This window comes from Strix aluco, chromosome 3 (genome assembly GCF_031877795.1).
Source record: "Strix aluco isolate bStrAlu1 chromosome 3, bStrAlu1.hap1, whole genome shotgun sequence".
Classification (NCBI taxonomy): domain Eukaryota; kingdom Metazoa; phylum Chordata; class Aves; order Strigiformes; family Strigidae; genus Strix; species Strix aluco.
In genome coordinates this window covers 76432200-76454398 of record NC_133933.1, presented here as the reverse complement: position 1 = coordinate 76454398, position 22199 = coordinate 76432200, and the positions used below count along the sequence as shown (strand labels likewise).

The 22199-nt window shown below is 43.4% G+C and overlaps 2 protein-coding genes across 4 annotated transcripts in view; one reads left to right on the top strand and one right to left on the bottom strand.

The window, feature by feature from the left end:
- MCM9 (minichromosome maintenance 9 homologous recombination repair factor) overlaps positions 1 to 22199 on the bottom strand; it is a 57515-nt gene that overhangs the window by 15542 nt on the left and 19774 nt on the right. The window contains exon 8 of one of the 3 annotated variants that reach the window (XM_074819253.1): positions 6481 to 6623. The exons of the other annotated variants lie outside the window; for them this stretch is intronic. Within the exon in view, the coding sequence (XP_074675354.1) occupies positions 6574 to 6623 (50 nt within the window). The 3' untranslated portion in view covers positions 6481 to 6573. Of the gene's footprint in view, positions 1 to 6480; positions 6624 to 22199 lie in introns of those variants that run through there. 3 annotated transcript variants of the gene reach the window in all.
- Positions 968 to 12457, top strand: ASF1A (anti-silencing function 1A histone chaperone). Its single transcript, XM_074819254.1, has 4 exons — positions 968 to 1333; positions 4968 to 5083; positions 9557 to 9733; positions 12033 to 12457. Exons 1-4 carry the CDS (start codon positions 1225 to 1227, stop codon positions 12243 to 12245), a joined length of 615 nt encoding a protein of 204 aa, XP_074675355.1. The 5' UTR covers positions 968 to 1224; the 3' UTR covers positions 12246 to 12457.

Here is a 22199-nt window from a genome sequence, read left to right as displayed (position 1 = left end):
ATTTCCACACAGAACCTCCTCTTGTAGGGAGGGTACACAAGTTGCAGTCCACAAGCCCTGAGGACTGGTGCTACAGTGCTATGTCACTCCTCCCCATCCCTTGTGTGTGGCAGCCACAAGATGGCCTCCTCTATGGTCCTCCTGCTGCCGCACAAGATGGCCTCCTCTCTGGGCTTCCTGCTGCTGCACAGGGATATGTGTTGTTTCACCGTCTGTTAGGTACCTAAGTCTTTCTTTACAAACACAGGAATGGGATAGCTTTTTGACAGTCCAGCTGTGTAAAAGAGACGCTCCCACCCCTCCACATGCCCCTCTGTGGGTGGCCTCTCCAGCAGCAGCGAGGTGGATTCACGGCAGAATCGAGGCCTGTGCAGCCAGCCTGTCCGCACACGGGGCGCGCAGCACCTTTATTCAGGGTGCAGCCCGGCCAGTCAGGCACCCGCCGGGCTCTCTGCTCGCTGCACTGCCTGTTGACACGCTGCCTTTGGCCAAGCGGTCAGCGCCGCGGGGCTCACCAGGCCGTGCGGCTCCCCCGCGGCGTTGGCCCCTCATGAGCCACATCCCCTGTGCAGCCCCATGGCGCCGAGCCGGGATGGCCCTGGCGCCCGGGATCCCCTCAGCACCCAGCCCTAGCGAAACCAGCTCGCTGCCTCGCCCCGATCTCGGCTGCCCATACAAAAAGGCAGGGGAAACAAACAAACAAAAAAAAATCCTAAAAATGGCCCCACGGCACATGGCGGAGCTCCACGGGAGAGGAGGGGCGACACCGCCCGGGGCTGGCGCCTCGGCGGGCTCCCGGCCCCGCCCCGCCCGGCCCCGGCCCCGCCCCGCCCGGCGCGGCCCCGCCGCGGGCCGCCCGTTTCCGCCGCGCGCCGGGCGGGGGCGCCGCCGCGAGGCGCCGCGGGCCGACGGGGCCCATCTTGCTGCCGCTCGGCGGCCGCGCTCGGGGGGGCGGGCCCTAGCCCGGCGTGCGGCCAATCCGGGCGGGCGCTGGCGGCGAGCAGGGCAGAATGGGCTGTAGTTTAGTGAAATAGGAAAGCTGCAAACAGTGTGGAGTGTTCCTGGTGTAAATAAAAGGGGGAAAAAAAAGTTTCTGCAAGTCGCAGCTCTGCAGCCTCGCTCGGGCACTGGCACGGGGGCTTGTGCGTTGCAAAAAACCAACACACTGGACTTTACTGTGCTGCGTTAACACGCTCTTCCTATTGTTTGTGTTTTTTTCAAAATATGGCAAAGGTTCAGGTGAACAATGTAGTGGTGTTGGACAATCCTTCTCCTTTCTACAATCCTTTCCAATTCGAAATCACATTTGAGTGCATAGAGGACCTGTCGGAAGGTGAGTACATTTTTTCCCGATACGGATTTTGTAACCCCGGGCTCTTAGTTTCAGGGGTTTTAAGGCTTAAACTTTGCACAGGCCTGCTCCTACAATTTAACAGTTTTCTCCTTCGCCGCATCGCCGTGCCGAGGCGAAGGGATGTGCTCGCCGGCGCCCGAGCCGCCGCCGGCAAACCGCTCTCGCCGAGCCCCGGCGGGGAAAGTTGGCGGCGTTCGCCTGCCCTGGCCGCCGAGCCGGGGCCGCCTCTCCCCGCCGCGCCATCGGCGAGGCGAGCTTCAAGTTGCGAGGAACTTGTTTGAGTGGTGGTAGCCATGTTGCCAGCTTTGTGTGTGCGTGGGGGGGGGGAGCGCGAGAGGGAGAGGGTTAACCGGGCTCGGCTGCCGCGCATCCCCGCGCCCGCGGGGAGTCGGGCTGTTGCGCGGCCGGCAACCCTGCGCCCGGGCGGTACTCGGCCCGCAGAAAACGCTCCGCAGCGAGCGTTTCCTCGGCCTCGTGCTCCATTTTAAGACTTAAAAAAAAAAAAAAAAAAAAAAATTTTTTTTTTTTTTTTTTTTTTTAAATCGCCGTGGGAGGCAGTGGCGGGCGGACTCGCCCCCGGGTGCAGCGGCGCGGTGGGTGCGCGGGGCCGGCGGCGCGGTACGGCGCGCTGGCTGCGGAGCCTTGCTGGTGGGGGAGGGGGCCGGCCGCCAGCCACTATTTTTGGAAGTCACTCGAAAGTTACCGGCAGCCGCCAGAGGCGGGGGGGGGCGGCCCCGGCGGCGCCGCCCTGCAGCCGCCCCGCGGGGACCCCCCACTCCCCGCCTGAGTTTGGGGCGCCGGCCGTGCTCCCCGCCGAGGGGCGCGCCGCGCCGCCGGCGGGCTCCCGCCTTCCCCTCAGCCGGGCGGGCCGCGAACCGCCTTCGCCTCGGCGGCGCTCCGCAGCGCCGCCCGCCGGGCCGCCGGTAGGCCGCGCCGCGGCTCTCTGCGGGAGCCGCCCCGAGAGGCCGCGCGTCGGCCCTCGGGCGGGAGTTTTGAACGCCGCGGCTCAGGGCGAGGAAGGCGGCGGCGGGCTGGGAGGGGAAGCGGGGCGCTCCTGCCCGCCGGCAGCCCGGGCGGTGCGAGCGAGCGGCTGCCGCTCCCCGAGGAAGCGGAGGCCGGGGCTGCCTGTGAGGGGAAGAGGACAGAGATGTGTCGGGAGAACAGCGCTGCCGGGGAGCCCCGGCGGCCTGAGGGGCGAGGGAAGGCGAGAGGAAAGCCAGCGGGGATAGCGCCTGGCAGGCTCCCTGCCGTTGCGGTTAAACTTGCCTCGCCCTGCCTGCTCCCGGAGCACTTTCTTGCTGTGGGTGCCGGCGGCCCGGCCCGTCCCGTCCCGGTGGCAGCGCGCTGGGCACCGGGAGGGAGGGTCGCGTTGGCGGGAACTTCAGGGGAAGCCTCGCTTGACCCTGGGATTTCCTCTAGGCCTCTGCCGCCAGCCTCCTGCCCCTGTACGCCCGACCGGCGCGCTAGCTGGAGCTGCCCCTAGCGGGATCCCTCTAGTCTGGCCTCATCGGAGATGGCAGCATCAGACCCCTCGACGGCAGCCGCTGTGGCAGGCGGCAGTGCCCGGCACAAGGCGTTATGCCTTTCCTTCCAGTTGTGCACGGCTGTACCTGACGTGCTCCCCTCTCTCTGACGTTAGAGTTAATCCTGGGCAATCAGGATGAGAAGAATTATAGGTGGTCTAATGCAAAACTCTCAGTTCCCTTCCCCCACCTAAATGCAAGTTAGACTACAGGATAAATTCAGGGTGAGCACTGCTACCTTTCACATCTTAAAATAAGATTAAACGTAGCCTTTCCATACTTGATGAAAAATTTGCTGTTGTTGCCTTAGCTTTCACGTGCTAATATGTCTATTTACTGTGCTGTTTTCAGCCAGTCCTACGCACCACTGATTTTTAAGATTAATGAACTCCAGCCCTCTTTTTTAAAGTGGTTATTCCGTATCAAGATACCTAAACAGCATTTGGATCAACCTATTAAATGTATAATTTAAAATTTATGTTTAAAAAGTCATATTTTAGTACTAAATACTACTGGTTTAGAATGAACTTTATACTGTTGTCCTAGAATACTGGCACAGGATGGTGTGATATTCTTAAGTAATTTAGCCTAAAAGTCCTCACTTGTTGTAAGTAGTGATTTACACTCAGATGCTGACAACAGAGGTTCTTAATTGTCCTGGATGAGAAGCCTGCAGTACTGGCAGTAGTTAGTACTACATGTTTAAAAGGTAAATAAAACCTCTTGATACACTACCTGGCCAGTTGTGCTGTGCTGTACAGAGGAGTAAAATCCCTTCCCAAGCCCTGTTAATTATGTTACTTAAACCCCCCCAACCTGCACTGATGTTAAACATGATGAGCAAGAAGAATTCATTAATGAGGAAAGACTTGCAATCCTAAAGGAGCCAAGTTATGTTGAAAGTGCTAAGTTTTTTTCTATGCTTAAGTTCCATTCCTGCATCAAGAAACCATAATCATGGAATACCAGGTTGGAAGGGACCTCATGGATCAAGTAATGCAAACCTTTGGATTTTGCAGAGCATAGTAATAAAGTAAATGTAATAGGGTACAGGTTTGTGCTTTTGTACAGACAATCCTTTCATAAGGAAAAAATATTAAATATGTACCATGTAAGATTTTAAGGTACAGTTTTGAAGCAACAGTTTAATTTAAAAAAAAAAGTCATAGTTATCTGTAATGGTGATCTTTTTTTTTTCCTTGTTTAAAAAAAATAATCAAAAGTCTGTCTTTTAAGATTAGTTCCATATGTGTATTTATGCATGTTTTTGAATCAAAAAGTGAAAGTGAAAAGCTGGCCCAGGAAGGGCTAATGTGTGTTAATTTGCAGTTTCAACTTCAAACACCTGTGGTGGAGAGGGTGAGTTAAAAAAAACCCTGAATTGTAAGAAATGTTTGATTTTGGTGCATTATTTTAAGAAGCAAAATGTTACATTTAAATTGTTTTGCCTGTAATTCCATTTCAGGGTGTGGATGAAATCCAAACACCAGTATCTTTGATGAGAATATGATCTAATTGTGCTATCACAATTTTACATACTTCTCAGGTTGCACAAGTTAATATGTGAAGGAATGGGGGCATAGTTAGTGTGCCTGGTGCTTACACAGTGGGTTTTCTTATTAACTACTTTCCATGGTCAGTATAATTTAAGCTGTGAGGTGTGTAGGTGGAAGGTGGGAATTTCTTTTGGGGAGGCGAGTCAGTATTCAAGGCATGCAGTGTGTTAGGGGCGTATATAGACATCATCCCTATGCTGCAGCCATTCCACCAGACTTTGAGAAAACGCTGAACACGGCTCCCAACAAGCACATGGGCCCTGTCCTCTGTATAAAATTTGAAAATTAACCTGACTATAAAAATAGAGGGATTCCTGCGGTACTGCCTAGAGAGAGATGGTGGGATGGTCTGATTCAGGAGGACTGGGGCAGGTGTTGATAAATTTCCCCAGTGAAGACAGGTCCTTGTAATTTTAGGCCTGTTGCCAAAGCAGCAATTTTAGGCTACCTAAAACTGTAAATGGGCAAGAGTGGAAGATCCTTAACTGTAATGATAAATAATGGTTTTGTGTTTTTATTTTTATTTTGCTGTAGATTTGGAATGGAAAATAATTTATGTGGGTTCAGCTGAAAGTGAAGAGTATGATCAGGTGTTAGACTCTGTTTTAGTAGGACCTGTTCCTGCGGGCAGACACATGTTTGTATTTCAGGTAAGTTTGATTTAACTGTTTCTAAAAGGGTTGTGTTAATTTGTTTAATGATGACTGTATCAAACTAAGAGGCACTTGAAAAATAATAGTAAGCTAGAAAAATACTTCAGTCAGCTCTTCAGGTATGATACACCTTCCTTTAAAGTCTGTTCATGAGCTGATATTTCTTGCCCCTGCTATTTCCATGGTAATATTTTCACTTGTGGTATTAATAATTAGAGATGGTGATATAAGCACTGTTTCTGTACCTACTGATAATTTTGACCAGTCTGGTTTAGGAATATATTCTAGATCACTATAAGTATATTCTATATCAGTAATCAAGAGTTCCAGTTACCTAGTTTACGCTAGCACCATCAGGCTTAACTCTGCTGCAGTTGGTGGCAGTTTCAGACAATCGGGAGCACTGGGTTAATGTAGACAACATCTTGAGAAGATCAGGCCAAGGAATTCATTGTAAAACTCTGCCAGAACAGTCAAGAGTTCATTTCTCTTTGGCAGGACAAATGTTCAACCGTGATGTTTGGCTAAGCATGCTAAATCACAGCAAAATACAGCAGTTTGTAAAGTAAGTAGAGTTCCAGTGGTAGATAGCAGTCATTTGGGACACAAGTGTGTAGATTAAGACTGTCCAGCAAACTCTGGAGAATGTGACAGTCCTATAAAAGACTGCTGTTAAAGCCAGAAGTTACTAAGAAGGAATAACGAAGCGAAGGAAAACAGGGAAAGAGCAGCACTAAGATGGCTTACTAGCCTATTCTAGTTTCCATTTTAAGTCAGCAGGGAGGGGGGGCGGGGGGAACCTAAAGCAGACTTGCCTAAATTCTTATGGAATTTTGGGGGGTGGGGGTGGCTTTTTTAATCAAGACTGGTTTAGCTCACTTTTTTTCTCTATTTATCAAATACTAGTGTTTGTCTTGTAAACTGAGAGCAAAACCCATAAGCAGAAAAATCAGACTAAAACTGAGGATGGCTTATTGTATAAGAACCATGTTACTTTTCTAAATACTATAAATTCACTTAACTAATGGCAATTGCATGGCGGAGTATGAGCATTAAACCAAAAAAAAAGCGTTAATGAAATGTCTTAGTTACTGTTTTAAAATAATATCAACATTTGTGAGGCATCTTGATTAATCCTGTACGGTCCAGGAAACATTTTTCTTTTCTTACAGAACAGGCTAAAGGAATAGGATTAGGCTGGAGGTTATATTTACCAACCACATACATGCAAATCAGTCTTGAAACATTTCTGTTTGGTTTTGGAGCTGGGCCTAATTTTTCCACACTACAAATAAAGCAGATGTGTAACAAATGCATCATTTATTAACAGTTCTTCCATTATCAAGCTATTACAGCTGATGGCATTAATTGGTCAGAAATAGGTGATCCTTTATTGCCCTCAAAGGGGCTACCTTGTAGCACTGTATCCAGAGAAATCAGCTGGCATTTACATTTCTAATTTAAAAGATGCATTGTTCTCAATTAACTTACGAAGATTCATTGTTGATGGTGATGGAAAGGAGCAGGAGGCAGGTGCCTAAAAAAGCATATTTGGGCTGTATGACTAGGAAGGCCCAGAAAATTAAATTTACGGCTCTTGCAGTTTCTGTAAGATGGACTTGTCAACTGTATCCAGGTTATAACTGACACTACAGCTAAATTAGGAGTGGATATGTAGACGTTTTGCTTAGATTGGAATAGGTCCTGTAAGAAAGTCAGTACCCCTTCTGTGTTATAATGAAGTATCTCTTTTATTTCTTAGGGAAGTACTGTTGGTCTAAGTATGTTAGACTTGAAAAGTACTGGGTTTCAGGTGAGGTTAGGACTCAACTAATCTATACTCAGGAGACCACCAAAACCCAAAGAGCTGCAATAAGCCTTTGCTGATGACTGAAGCATTTTATTCACCAAACTGAAACAGCCTGGGAGATGAAGAGAACTAGGAAGGGAAGGCCAGAATGGGGCAAAGCACAGAACTGCAGGAGGTGTATAATGCAAAGAAAAGAGACTATGTTCACTAGGGACAGCACAAGGAAAGGACCTTTACGGAGGTATATAAAATTTTCAGCTAATAATATGCTGTAGATTTTTCTAAATAGGAAAATGGCTGAAACGGCAAGTAAAATGGAGTACTACACAGATAAAATACGAAGGATGATAAAACTACCTTTGTTGAAAAGAAGCTGTGTATCAGGTTGGGAAGCCAGCCTTACATAAAGATGGAAAACTATTGTGCTTTTCAGACTTACACAATCAGCTTTTTTTTTTTTTTCTTTTTAAAACATCTGAAAAGGTTTCAATATTAAAGGCCCACAGCTTGGCCTATTAGGTTCTAAATACCAAGATAGAAGTAATGAAACCTGATTCCTTCTCTCTGTGCATTTGGGGATTTGTAATAAATTCACAGAAACTTCTTTTTGAGAATATAAACACATAAATAATTTACTATCTTTAAGTGGGGATACGACCTTAGCTACCTACTCTGCAGTAAAGCCGTGTGAATAAATGTATCACATGGAAAAACAAGATCATTCAAGACAACATATACATTGAGTGATTTCAGAAAATTCTTAAGTAATTTCTAGCATAAAAATGGCATATTAAAACTGATTTTTATACCGAAGGTTAATTTGCTGCCTCTTTTTGCCTACCAAAATATCTGTTTGCAACTGCTTCCTTATCACTTGATTATACCAAGCTCTTCTTTTTTCTTCCACCTGTGTATGATCATTTGTTTTCCAGGCAATTAAGAGGTTTGACATCCAAGGCAGGAAGTTCAAAATTCGAGAAAAATCAGTTTTAAACAGCATTCAGTGCCTTTTCCACTCAGCAAAACAATGGTGAAGAGTTAAGTAGGATTAAAACAGACTGTTTCCTTGCATTTGCAACTGTATTACAGGATATTACAGGACACAAAATGACAGTGGGAGCCTGGAAGAACTAAAATCCCATGTTAGGGTGTGAGCTGAGTTGCATGGGGGGTTAAATGGAACAGTGTCTTCTTGCAGTACATTAGTCTAACTGCCCACTGTGGAATTTCAAGTAATCAGATGGTCCTGGGCACTGTTAGAACAAGACTACCGAATTAAAGTAGTGATTTCCTCTATATTGGCAGTTCTTGTGATTTCTTGAAGCTTCTACACTTGTTCTGTTCCTTGGTCATCTTTTCCATTCCCCTGTGCAAGTTGTAAAGCCATTGGATGTTTTCTGTTCCCTTCAAGGGCTGGAGGAAGTTGTGTTCTACCTGATTCCCTAGTTGCTTCTCTTCCCTCTGGTGTATTTGTACCTGAGAGGTCTGACTCATCTAATTCTTCTGCGAAGTGTCTACAGCTTCTTATAAAAAGCTAGACTGGTTTGAAGGCTTAGAACTGAAGTAGCAAGGAACAGAAGCCAATGCTGCATGACCACTAGCTCCCAAATTTCACAGTGCTCCTGGAGCATAAAAATACTACAGAAAAGTAGGGATGAGAGAGGCAGCAGGAATTACTACCATTTGTCCTCTGTCCTTAGGCAGGAGTCATTAAACCAAAACCATTCTAACATATATTGTTAATACTTACTTGTCCTTGCAACACAGGTGTTCATTGCTGGCTTCAGATCTTCATGTAAAGTTGTAGATATGAAGCTGTTTCTTTTATGCTTAGATGGCTGTTACTTTAAATCCTACAGCAGAATGAGGCATCACATCTTACCAATGAATGTGTAGTTAGGAGGCATTTTAAGGGACTGATGTGAGCCACATTTTACAAGGCAAATTTTATTTATTATTAGTAACTGCAGAGCCATGGTAAGTAAGGACGTTGAGGAAGATTGTAAGAGTTGCCTGTTAATTAGGATTGCGTCCTGTCTGAAAATGTCAGATGTCTTAGAGCGATGATGTGTTTAACTGCATACATTTTAACAAATGTAGGCATGTGGAAGGAAGCAAGAGAAAGGGTGGTTTATTCCTTTCCTAGAAGTCTGTGGGGCAGCTCAAACCTCACTGTAGCCTGTCCCTGCTCTTGCTGAAGTGTAAATTGCAGTCTGTATTTTTAAGGGCTTAATCTTGTTAAAAACACACATACAGAGCAATCCAATCTCAGAGTTACAAAAAAAAAATACCTTATTCTACTAAATTACCAAGATGGGCTGGAGAACGATGGCACTGTAGAATTGGAGGGACGTTAGTACACTTGGTTGAACAACAGTTCATCTGATCATATATTTAAAAGCAGTTTTGGATCAAAGCTGTCTCATCACCCATGAGAAATGTCAGCACACAGTATTACTGTATTCTAAGTAATTCAGTCTCTAGAGGATAGTATCCTAAATTTGGGGTTGGTGTTGTGAAAGTCAATGTATTTTCTGGTTAACTTGAACAATTTTAAACAGTCACTACTCAGCTGCTAAGATATACTACTTAAGATCCCTCTGCTAGATAGGCATGTGGTACCAACTTTATTTTAATCCATCTTTCCCTTTTTCATTTAGGCTGATGCACCTAACCCAGGGCTTATTCCAGATGCAGATGCAGTAGGTGTAACAGTTGTGCTAATTACATGCACCTATCGAGGTCAAGAATTTATTAGAGTTGGCTACTATGTAAACAACGAATATACTGAAACAGAACTGAGAGAGAATCCACCAGTAAAGCCAGATTTTTCTAAGGTAATGCACGTTCTGTTTTAGTCATATATCAAAGGTATGCTTATAGAAAGAGGCTTTTAAGAAACAAAATCAAACCGCAAGCGATTCCATAAAGTGCGTGGAATGAGGCATCAAATAATAGAAAAGACTTGGGGGGACAAACTACAAGTGACGTGTAGTTAGTTGCCATGAAGTTGGAGAACACTGAGAAACGTGCAACAGTTTCTACCAGCTTGAAGTCTTGGCTGGACTTCGTTATTTTACACTGACTGTGTGAAATAAACTGTTGGGTTCCCTCTATTTGCACCACAAAGTGGCTCTGTTCTTCAGAAAAACTGAATAATGTTTTTTTTCTAGGTCAGTCAACCTGAAACTAAGTTTTAAGTATTAATTTAACACAGTTGTTTTCCAGCTGTTCTAGTGTTAGAGCTGCAGTTTCTGCAAAACAGTAACAACTGAACTGAAGAACAAGTTACATATAAAAAGCGAAATGATGGGTAACCTGGTAAGAGCAGGTTGGATGATTATGTGATCAGTGGACAACTTGACTGCAGAAGTATACAGATCAAGTTTAAAAAATATATATCCTTCATGGTAAAAATTAAAACCAGGACTAGAATTAAAAGATGATGTGAAATAGAATTATTTGGAACCTAATACCTTGAGAGGGATCAATTGAACATCAAAAACTAGTCAAAATCCTGTGAAATACTCTACCCAGGCAGACTGTACAAACACAAGGTTCTACACAGCATCTGGGTTTGTTTTCATGGAAGATTTTGTGGAGTTGGGTTTTCTCTTTATGAAAGCTGACTTACATGTGTATGCACGTTCTGAAGTTGTGTGATAGTGAAAACTTTTGTTATTTTTCAAGTATGCGTTGATTATATGACTGGATATATGAAGAAGTGAATGGGATAATGCATGTACTGTAATGACTAGCACAGAGATAATCCCCATAGTTCCTGAAACTGATTTTCAAATGTAACTAAACTTGAATTGGTATGTAAATTGGTTTTTAAAAGTCGCTAATGATTTTCTATGCTTAACTTAATTTTCAGGGATCAGATGTTCAACATGTTCTCAAAATTCTAAATTATGGTTAATTTTGAGGATTCTTATAATCTGTTCCTTTCTTTTTTTCTTTCATTTAAATCATATACTTATTTGTTATTTTGGAGTGTGAATGCCAGAATGTTGACTTCCTTTAAGCACTTCCATTTAGAAATGCCTAGAACTACTTGTCTTAATTTTCCGCTTATATAAAAAGCTAGCTCTGCTGCTGTGAAAAAGAACAGCAGAAACTATCATGTATTTGTATAAAAAGTCCTTAATGTGACTTTGGGACAGATTTAAAAATTCAAGTAGTAGGTTATTAAATTGATTAATTGATGGGTAATAGACCCTACTACGTTCAAAAAAAGAAATGGTCTTCTTAGTTTGCATAAGGGGTTGGGAAATACTGAATGAGAATGCACTTCCTTGGAGAATAAAATCAACATTACTACCAAAGCAAACTTTTCCTGTGGTCAGTCTTAACTTTCATAATGAGTGGCCAGTGGCGATAACTTGCCATCCTCCAGTTAACTATATATTATCTTGCAAATGGTGAAGGATTAAGAGAAAGTGAGCATTTTCTTTTTTTGCTGCATACATAAACAAATACAGCATGTTTTCAAAGGAAAATTAAGGCCAGGCCTAAGAATAAAATATATGACTCATGTCTAGGCATTTCCACTGCCACAATATTAGTATCTTCTAAATCTAAGTAATGTTTTTACTTTAAAACTTTAGTAGACAAATTAAAATTCAGTTAATGAAATCAATCTAGAGCATAGTGATTTAATTCAAGGATAGGTTGTACTCTTAAATGAAGACAGACAGTTGATAGAATTGATACAATTATTGCAAACACCATAAAGTTGATGCAAAATTTTATGTAGTACTGTGGTTTGCAAAATCTTTGGGGGGGTAGTCATTTGCTTTACTAAAAGCTGACTAAAATAGTAAACACTTGCACTTTACTTGCAGAGTTCTTGTACAGCCTTGAACTCATGTAACAGTTAAAAATCCCCTCTCAAAGCAGTTACTTTCCTGAGTAGGATATTAGAGTAAACGAATGAGTGGTGTGTTTGTGTAAGCATGTTTCTGATCCATAGATAGTACCTATACATTCACATTTATATGAACTACGTTTTTAAACAACCTGTTTTACGCATACAAGTCTAGGGGGAGTAAAAGGAAAAAAAAATGTATATGCATGTGAACTCCAGTTTGAGATGTACACATTACATAATCCATATATTTTCTTCTCTCCCAGCTTCAAAGGAATATTTTGGCATCTAATCCCAGAGTCACAAGATTCCACATTAATTGGGAAGACAACACTGAAAAACTGGAAGATGCAGAGAGCAGTAACCCAAATCTACAGTCACTGCTTTCTACAGATGCGTTACCTTCAGCATCAAAGGGGTGGTCAACATCAGAAAATTCATTAAATGTTATGTTAGACTCTCATATGGACTGCATGTGACTAACCACCATCATTTTGGTACTGTACATGTGTTAAACTGTAAAAACAACCAGAACTATTTCCCTCAAATTCCATAAGTACATAGTTGACAAGCAATGTGAAGAACTTGTTTTAAAACATCCTGTAGAAAGTTTATAAAAAAACCCAAACAACAAAAAAACAAACAGTATTTGAGCAAATTGTGGAATATAAATACAACTATTTTTAAGTAATTGCCTTTTTTCTCTAATGTGTTATTCTATGTGGTCTAAACCTAACCTGATTAAAGTATACATATGGTCCCCCCTCCCCCTTTACTTTGTAAGCACTATTAAAAGCTAAAAAACTGGAAGTTAAAACATTCAGGCAAAATGAAGGAATAATGCCATGTCCTTATCTCTGATACCCAGATTGCCAAATATAAAGTGCCCTTTAATAGCAGCTTAAGAACAAAACTGTCATTAGATGAAGTGCAAAGAAAAAAAAAATTATCTCTTACAAGAAAAAAAAAAGTCCAAAAATGTCCTCTTGCTGTGAAAGCAGACAGCATAGTATAATTTTAGGTGCAAGCTTCTTTTCCTTTCAAGGCACATACTTGTTACTTAAAGCATGCAATTTGAGATTTACCATCTGCTATCTTGGATTTTAGGAATTTTTTTTTTTTTTAAAAATCTCCTGCTGCTGCTGTTTAGTCAGACTGGTTTGTTAGGAACAATGTTTCATGTGGATTTGGGTGGGTATCTCGGGAAAGAACCCTTTTTCAGTCACCAAAATAGCACACACAATTGGTTGGAAGGATTCAAGCAAATACTAGAAAATTTAAAGGATCAAAAGGAATAGCATAAGTATCCAGAAAATGTTCTTCTGCAAGTTTACTACATACAGCTGCTGGCTGGTACATTTATTTTCAGGTATGCTTTATTTTTGCAGTCATTTTAACTAGTGATAAGGAGTTTAGATGCTTCCTTTAAGTTTTTTTTGAAACATCTGGAATTGAAAACTTTCCTGTTTTCTCTCTACCCTGTAAGGCACTCCTGTGCGCTGGTACAAATCAAGATTTAAACCCTGTTGTGGCAGGCCTGACACACTCAAGAACACATTGCCTGCCCTGGAGCTCTTGCACTGAAACATCCCTATTACCTGAGGCATCCTTGAAGATAAAAAGAACTAAGCAGTAAATTCTAAAGACTTAAGACATTATTATGACACTAACAATTTACTTACTCCTTCCAATCCTTGTTAGCCTTACACATTTACCATGACTATATGTGCATTTAAAATTGTAATCTGTCATGTCAGATTACAGGAATATAGTTCTGCTAGTTATTAGTAACTGCCCAAACTGTGAACCCTTGTAGGTTCCAGGCCCTTAAAAAACGGAGATTTCCTGATGACTGACAGTATAGCTCAGAATAAAAATAGAATGCTTTCTCTTCTCTTTCTGCATTCTCTAATAGGGATGAAGATGTCCCAAGCAGTTAGCACTAATGTTTTTCCACATCATTAGTGAAATTGTCTTAATTTCAAACTTGTATGTTTTTTACAGCAGAAAGGAATGACCTGATCTGAATGTACATGCACGTGTTTCTTTCTTGCATGGAAACTCAGCAGTACGTATGGTAGCTGAATGGAATCCATTAATATTTGGAACCCTAATTCTAATGTGTGCTCTAAAAAAAATATCTCTGTAATTGTTTAAAATTATGATTAGCAATTTAAAAATATTAACACTCTAATAACGGTATGACTTAACACAAAGAACTGGTCCCCCAAACCAGCAGTTGCTTTACTTGAGGGCTGAAATTATGTGAACTTTTAAGAAAGATCTTTCAATTTTCAGTTATATTGCAACTTAAAGGTCTACAGTGACATTTGGAGATTTTTCATGCACTTTATTGTTCTATTTGTAAATCTATTTAAGATATCTCTTAAACGTAAGCATGTAAATAGCTTAGTCATCTGCTGAAAGATTGGCAGGCTAATGAAGTCTGCCTTCAGCTAAAGCTACTGTAGTAGTGTTCCAAACCCTTGCACCTGTTGAAGATTCAAATGAAAACATGATCAAGTACGAGCTGTAACCAGAATCCATCCATCAGTAGCTTGAAGGCTTCTTAGAAGCATATGCCACAAAGTGATGGAAGCAAACTGTATTACTACTATTGCAGAATCAACTACAAAATACAGTCAGCAAAACTATGTCACCCAGCAAACCCATAAATTTAGAGAAATCAGAAAGTGAAGATTTGTTGTTTTGTTTAGGAGGAAAAAAGTCAACTGTGCATGTGAACTTGGGTGCAATAAACTTCAAGCTAGCCCGGATGGTGTGATGCTGCAAGAGAATTTTGCGCTACCTTACCTGAAACACTTAACACATCCTAGATAGAGCTGACCCTGTTACAGGAAAACAATAACCCTACTGTGCTTGGCGAAAACTGGAGAAGAACAACCATACCTCATGAGAGCTCCTCATGATCTTTTCAAGAGAAATGGTCTTTCTATGCTTTTTGAGAGACTGGATGCTTTCTCAGGTCTTCTACAACTTTGTCCAGATCTTAGCAATCAATACACGTTGTCTTCTGACATTCCCTGGAAAAATCCCATTCCAGAGATGTGGAATTTGAGAAACCAAATTCCAGTACTCCAGAGGCTTTGGGTCTGATCATCAGGCAACATCACCACAGAGACTTGGTGGTATTAAAAGCTACAGTGTGTATAAGGCATCTCTGTAAAGACTTTGTCCATGATCTCTGAAAGTTTTGAACCAGCAGGGCTGTACATGACATAGATAGCTAGGGCAGACAGCACAGCATTATGATTTCAAGGTCAAAGATGAGCTCACCTTCCCATGAACCTCCACTTGCAGAGACCACCAAGATGCAAAGGAATGCTACAGATTCTGCTGACAGGACTGGTGATGCATCTCACTGTATTTTTACCTCAGATGGATAGATTCAATTCCATTAGAAGACTGTCATAACGCTTATCAGAGGTTATTCATGTACAAAGAAGTAAATGGCTCAGACAAGGTAACATTACGGATGAAAAACATGGGTGGGGTTTTTTATGTCTAGCTTGAAAAAAACTTGTCCGTCTTCCAGTCATTATGATTTGTTCATGCATCACCTTCAGTCTGAATCACTATGCCAGTCTGAGTTTGAAGGGGGCAAAAAGGCGCCAGCTCCATCGTCATGGAGGCTGTTGAAATTTAACCTGTCCAGTGGCTCTAAAAAGCTCCACTGAAAAAGCCAACCCGTAGTACTAATCTTCAAGACTGCAGCAACTCAGAACTTCGCTACAATAACCACAGTAACTTAAGTTTATAGCTCGCCAGACAATCTGTATTCTTGACGTGTGATTGAGAAAATCAAAAAGACAAATCTAATCTGACAGTCCATTATTTTCTTTGTAGGGTCTCAACTGCTGATTTTCTGGAAGTCATCTCAGACTGTAGGCTAGCCACTTGCAGCTAGACAAAGATTGTCCACTGCCATCTGAAAATGGTGGGAGAAAAAGGAAAAAAATCCAAAATGCCTTATGCATGCACTCCTGGCAAATCCTCATTTACCAGAGACAGAAAAAGAGCAAAGTTAACTAAATCTTGTGGCTTCTCTCTGGGCAGCTGCAGGAGATACTTAACTACCCTACCCCTTATCCATAGCACAGTGGTCTGCAAGCTTGCAGATTCTCTCATTTTTTTGAGAGCCATAGAAGTTTGGTCTGGAGATGATGGGTTAATTGTTCCTGTTGTTTCTAGCTGGAAGGCTCTGCTCAGTGCCAGCAGGAAGATGCAACAAAACTGACAACTACCTGTAAGGGCTGGCAGTGTGTGTTTGTCAGTATTTGTGCTAGGCCTTCCCTTTTGTATTTATGTTTCCAGTTAAAGTTCTGCTTCCTAAGAGCTGGTCTTGTAGTGTGTGATATTGAGAGCTGGGCTGCAAAAGACAGGTGGAGGGATTTTTGCTTGATTTTTGGTTTAGGCAAAGAATGTCCAAGGAAGAAGAGCTGGCTGGAGTCACTAGGGAGGCTATGGTTTCTATCTGGAACTTACAAAGCAAAGGCCTTTCAGGAGGGGATGAAGGGAGGATACACTTCAACATCTCCAACTTTTGGTAATGCTGGTTTGGAGGCATGGCTGGTACTCGCTGTCCGTGGCACGAGGGATGTGACTGGCCTCCCTGCAGATAGAGAACGTCAGAGGAAGGAGGTCTGTGTGCTGCAGGAGGGCTACACCAGATGGAAGAGACAACAGCTATGTGTTAACAGCAGTGTTAAGAACTGGCTGAAATGTCAGGAACTTTTAAGGAGTTCTTGGGTCTTCCTCCAAAACACCCCTGGACCATGAGATAAGGAGGCCTGCCTTTCAACATAAGGGGGTCCTCCAGTTTTCCCATCTCACCTGGGAGGTGGGGCAGACCTATGCTGATACAAACTGGGAAGAATCGGGGGCTTTATGGTATGGTAAAGAGAATCCTGAAGACATACGATACCCATCCAAAAATCAACTGCTAGCAATGCCTGCCATTTCAACAACAGGATGTAAAAAGTCTGATGAAGGCCTTGCCTGGATCTGTTATGCCAGAAGTGCGTAAGAACTGAAACCTCCAGCCAACGTGGCAAAGGTGTTGCTCCTGCAGTATTTCCTGTCCATCCTAACTACAGGTGTTCAGCTATAGATGTATGAACAGACCAAAATTTCTGAAGACAGATACCTACTTTGCTAAATAATCTTTTGCACGCAGGTAGTCAAGGTAAGCTCTGTCTCAGGACAAAGCCATCTTGGAGCAGCATTACTGAGAGGAAATCAAGGGAATTCAAGGATCTGCAAGAGATGAGAAATTGTTACAGATGTGGTATATCTCTAATGAGGTTTGATCACAACTTCAAAATTCATTCCTTCAAGAAGTCTAGCAGACTTCCTACAGAGTTAAGGCCTCTTCAACTTGAGCCCCAACTGTTTTAAGGAAAAGCGAATGAAGTCATGCTCTCAGGAAAATATTTTCAAGGTACATGCTGATAGAAAACACTTCAAATTCATGTACAATTATGACAATTCAGGAAAACATTGAAGACTCTTGTGGTAGAAGAGAAGATCCAAGAAGAGTGGCCTAAAAGCTGCATCTCTATTAATAACCTCATCAGAGACAGGGCGTGGATCCACAAGGGAAAACTGTTCCCTGGCACTGTCTTGGCCTGTATCAACTAGGGAATGCTCAGGGACAGTTTGGGGATCTACAAACCAGGAAAAATGTCTCTGGTTTCATTGTCTTGTGTACCTCAGGATACCGACACTATGGACTCATAACCATAGCTGGACAGCTCGTGTCAGCCACTTTGAATTGGTTTCTAATAGATTGGAAGAGAGGTAACTGTTAGCACCTGAAGCCCGCCTAGCAGGGAGAGGCTTGCTATGAGAAAGAAAAGCAGTGGTTTCCCCTTGAGTTAGTTGCCTTCAATGAAAAGAAAAAAAACACAGCAGCAAACTGCTGTTGGCATGATACGGACAATGTTAGACATTGCAAAATGTCAGCAGAAAGGCAGGATTTTCAAGGCTCTGTAGAGGCTATAAAAGGAGAGGCCAGAAGGCTGCATTTCATACAGCTCAGGAAGGCATATTGTACAGAACTGGAGAGCTGGAGAAACAGCTGATAGTCTCCCAGATTTTTAGACAAGCTGTTCTAAATACACGTCACAAAATTTAAGCAGTCCATCTGTGGAGGGACACAACACCAAACAAAACTTTGCAGAAATGTGAACGGCCAAATATGCACCAGGAAGCAGCAGAATGACTCTGGCCCAGATGTCCATGAGCTCCAGACCTGCCAGCAGCAGGCATGCATTGGTTCCTGTCCCTCTGGCATCAAACACTGCAGCCCTCAAGTTCCAGGGGCAGATGAAATATTTTCTTACTAGTGATTATCTCATCCAAATATAGCTCTGGGACTGCAAACCAGTTGGTTAAACTCAGTAGTAAGGTGGTAGGAACCCAGAGAGATTATGTTAAACCTCACTAAGTCTCTGTCTTTCTGGAAAACTATGTATCAGTTTCTAAAAATTAAAGGTACCTGAATGACTCCCTGTGATTCTCAGATGAGTGGCTAGTTGAGGAGAATGAACCAGGCCTTTAAAAAAACTAAACACTGCGTAGACAGAACCAGACAGTGGAACAGATGGTTCCCCTGTCTTTTATTTAAAAATCAGAAAGTCCTATAGTGGTCAAAGAAATTTTTGCCATTGAGTTGCTGAATGTGGGCTGGTCTTCTGGCTGCCAGCTTTCATTAGAGATGTGGGAAGAACGAAACCTGGTTCCTCACAGAAGTCCTAAACTTGCAGAAAACTCTCAACAGAAAATTTCTAAGTGTTTGCAAGAAAGGCAACCTAATAAAACAAGTAAACTCAGAAACTCTATCTAGACAGTGGAGGTAAAGTTGTGTTTTTTCCAAAACAGAGAATAGATTATTGGTAAGTGCTGTTTGCAGCATGCAGGCAACTTGAACCTGTTGGTAGGATATGAAAGATGTAGGTCTTCCATACCGATTCACTAGAACAAGAAAGCAGGGTGTTAGCCTGGGTGATACTTTCTGAATCAGGCAGAACACATCTGATGAAGCACAGACTTTGTTTAAAAAGCACTGGGGGAGGTAGGAACCTGATTGAAAGAGCAGAGGCCCAACAGCAACTCAAGCTGTGGAGTCAGGTTGCTGTTTTCTGAAATTCTACGAGGCAATTCCAGTTAGGGCCAGATGGGGTAACGGGCTGCAGTGGGCACATGACACCGCAGGGCCCTAAGGGATCACAGTGGATCTCAAAGCACATGATACCGAAGGTACAGCTGGAAAGAAAGGGAATTTTCACACAAGGAGAATGTTAATGATCTAGTATGCTGTCCTGGTACCAATAAATGCTTGTATGGAAAACCAGGGAAATCTGATATGATGGACAGTTTTGGAAGTAGAATTCTAATTCTACGGTTGATAAATAGCTCGTGTCCTACAACAGTGCTGGATAGGTAAAGGGTACAAGACGTGTTCATGCACAAAATCTTACCAAAGGTTGGTTAGATATCAGCAGTTTTCTCTAAAAAGAAAAATCCAAGACAGCTTTTAGCATTTCTCCAGGGTTTACCGAATCTCAAGTGCGTCTTTTGGCCTCTGTGGACTGTAATCCCAGACCCAGCAATTAAACTGCAATCAGGACTGCTTTTTATATAGAATGAGGAACTAATTGAAAGTGGAACTTACTGATTTAGTCTTTGTACACTGGAGGGGAAAATGTGCATTAGGACTCTCCTCTCATGAGAAAGCAGAAACTGGTAATTTCAAGTGTGCAATCACAACAAGGAAAGTAAAACAATAGTTCTTTAAACTCATCATCTGGAGCTTCTGCACGAAGAGCAAGTTGACAGAATCAGTGTTACAAACATATTCATAAGTAAGACACTCCTTCCACAGGGAAGGCAAAGAAAATAATTCAAACTACATCCAAACTCCTGGGCTAGAAATTAACGCTTTAGTCCAGCAGTTATAGCCATGGAAAGGTTCCCTGAAATTAAACTAGAGTTAATAAGATTTCTTCTTATGGACTCAAGCGGGCAGCTCCAGTGTTTTGGAATTTGCCCTCAAACAAGTGCAAAATGCTGAAAAACTAGTAGAACATTTGCAAAAAGTATGCTGTTGCCCCGACAATTCCAGGGAGACACAGATCACTGCAATGTGCTGGGGCCTGGCCCATGCCTACCAAGCCCTGTCCCCCGCTCAAGGGGAAGAGAAGGTCTCTGGATCTGACAATAAAGAGACAGGCACTGCAGCCACTCCAACCCCAGTGACAGGCGCTGCAGCTACTCTGACCCCAGTGACAGGCACTGCGGCTGAACCAGAGAACCAATCTGTGCTGGAATCAGATGCTCCTATATATAAGAAGAAATATTAAAAAAATCACTTCGCTTTATAAGGGATGACAATGAACCAGGGCCATCATGAGAACAGAAGGAAGAGGCAGAACCAGAGGTAATCACCCAAACCCTATCCCTGAGTGAGCTGTGAGACATGCGAAAGGATTTTAGCCGTCATTCAGGCGAGCTGGCTGCTCCGATGCTGGGATAACAGAGCCAGTAGCTTAGAATTAGAGGATAAGGAAGCCAAGCAGCTGGGATCCCTTTCCAGGGAAGGGAACATTAACAAAGCGATTGGAAGAAAGGCACAAACCCTCAGCCTTTGGAGGCGACTTCTCTCAGGTATGAGGGAAAGGTATCCCTTCAAAGAAGATGTACGTCATCCAAGCATATGGGCCACCATGGAGAGAGGTATCCAATGCTTGAGGGAGCTAGCTGTGCAGGAGATAGCTTATTATGACCCAGACGATGCGCAGTTACCCACACATCCAGATGAAGTCCAATGCACCCAGCCCACATGGCAGAAGCTTGTACGGAACACACCATCATTGCATGTCAATGTACTAGCAGTAATGGACTGGAAAGACAAAGAGGGACCAACAGTGGATGAATTCGCTTGCTGACTCTGGCAATACAAAGAAAGTCTCTCCTCTTCCCTCGTCATGGCAGTGGAGACGTTGCCATACATACTAACAGACAAACTATCCTGTGAGTTCCAGCAATTCAAAGAGGGTATGTCCCACTCACCACCTGCACAGACTAGGATCTCTGCTATTAGACGTAAGCGTGCCCTTGCTCGAGAGAGAGAAGATAGAAGGTACACACCATGCTGTGGTTTTGCCTGCATGACTATGGAGAAGACATGAGAAAATGAGATGGAAAACCTACCTTGATCCTAGAAGAGCGGGTACGTGAGTTGCGAGGAAAAACAATCACAAAAGGGGATTCTTCCAAGAGAAATGCCACTCCAGTTTCCAGCGGGCAATTCCCCAGACAGAGTAGAAGGGTTGAATTTACTTCAGATCCTCTTGAAGGGACTTCTAAGTCATTTTTACAAGAAGTGAGTAACGAAGAGTCTGACCAGGATTAGAGGGACCCTGCCTCCAGCCAGGTGGAGGAAAGGGACAGCCAGGTTTATTGGACTGTGGATTTGTTGGCCTGGCATGTTAGACCCACAGGAGTACAAGGCTCTAGCAGACACCAGTGCACAGTGTACCTTAATGCCATCAAGTTATAAATGGGCAGAACCCAGCTGTATTTCTGGAGTGACAAGGGGGATCCCAACAGCTAACTGTGTTAGAAGCCAAAGTGTGTTTAACTGGGAATGAGTGGGAAAAGCATGCCATTGTGACTGGCCCAGAGGCTCCATGCATCCTTGGCACAGACCACCTCAGGAGAGGGTATTTTCAGGACCCAAAGGGTGTTGGTGGACTTTTGGTATAGCTGCCTTGGAGACGAAAGGAATTAAACAGCTGTCAACCTTGCTGGGTCTCTCTGAGGACCCTTCGGTTGTGGGGTTGATGAGGTGTGAGAGACTGAAATGTCATATGACTGTCTCAAAGCTTGCTTGTGTCCGTGCAAACCTCCAAGAGAAGCTGCTGCGGCCTGTGAATTGGTCTGAGGAGTGTCTCCCAGAGAAGCGGGAGTGTATTGAAGGATGTGCCCCCTCCCCCACTTCTTTGTGGTTGCATTGTTCCGACTCCTTAGACAAGCCTCAAAGGGGCAGACATGTACTGAGCTGGCCCCATCCTGTACCCATTTGTGACTCTATTGTGTAGGCCAGACACCATGCATGCCTTGCTAATGAACTGACAAGAGGCAAGTTCCTGCCCTGAAGCCAGATGCAACAAAACCTGTGGGACCAGGGAAAAAAAATAACCTAAAGGTGGGCAGATAAGCTAATCAGCAGATACAATGAACTTAAAAAGGCAGCAGAAAATTTTGTTCGGTGTGCATCCACCATCGAAGCCAGATCCGTGTGCACTCACCACCAAAGAACTGAAGACTGAGGACCAACAGGACGCTGCTGGATCCATGGTGGTGACTATTCTTGCAGCCCTATCCCGCATCCTTGCTTTATTTCTGTC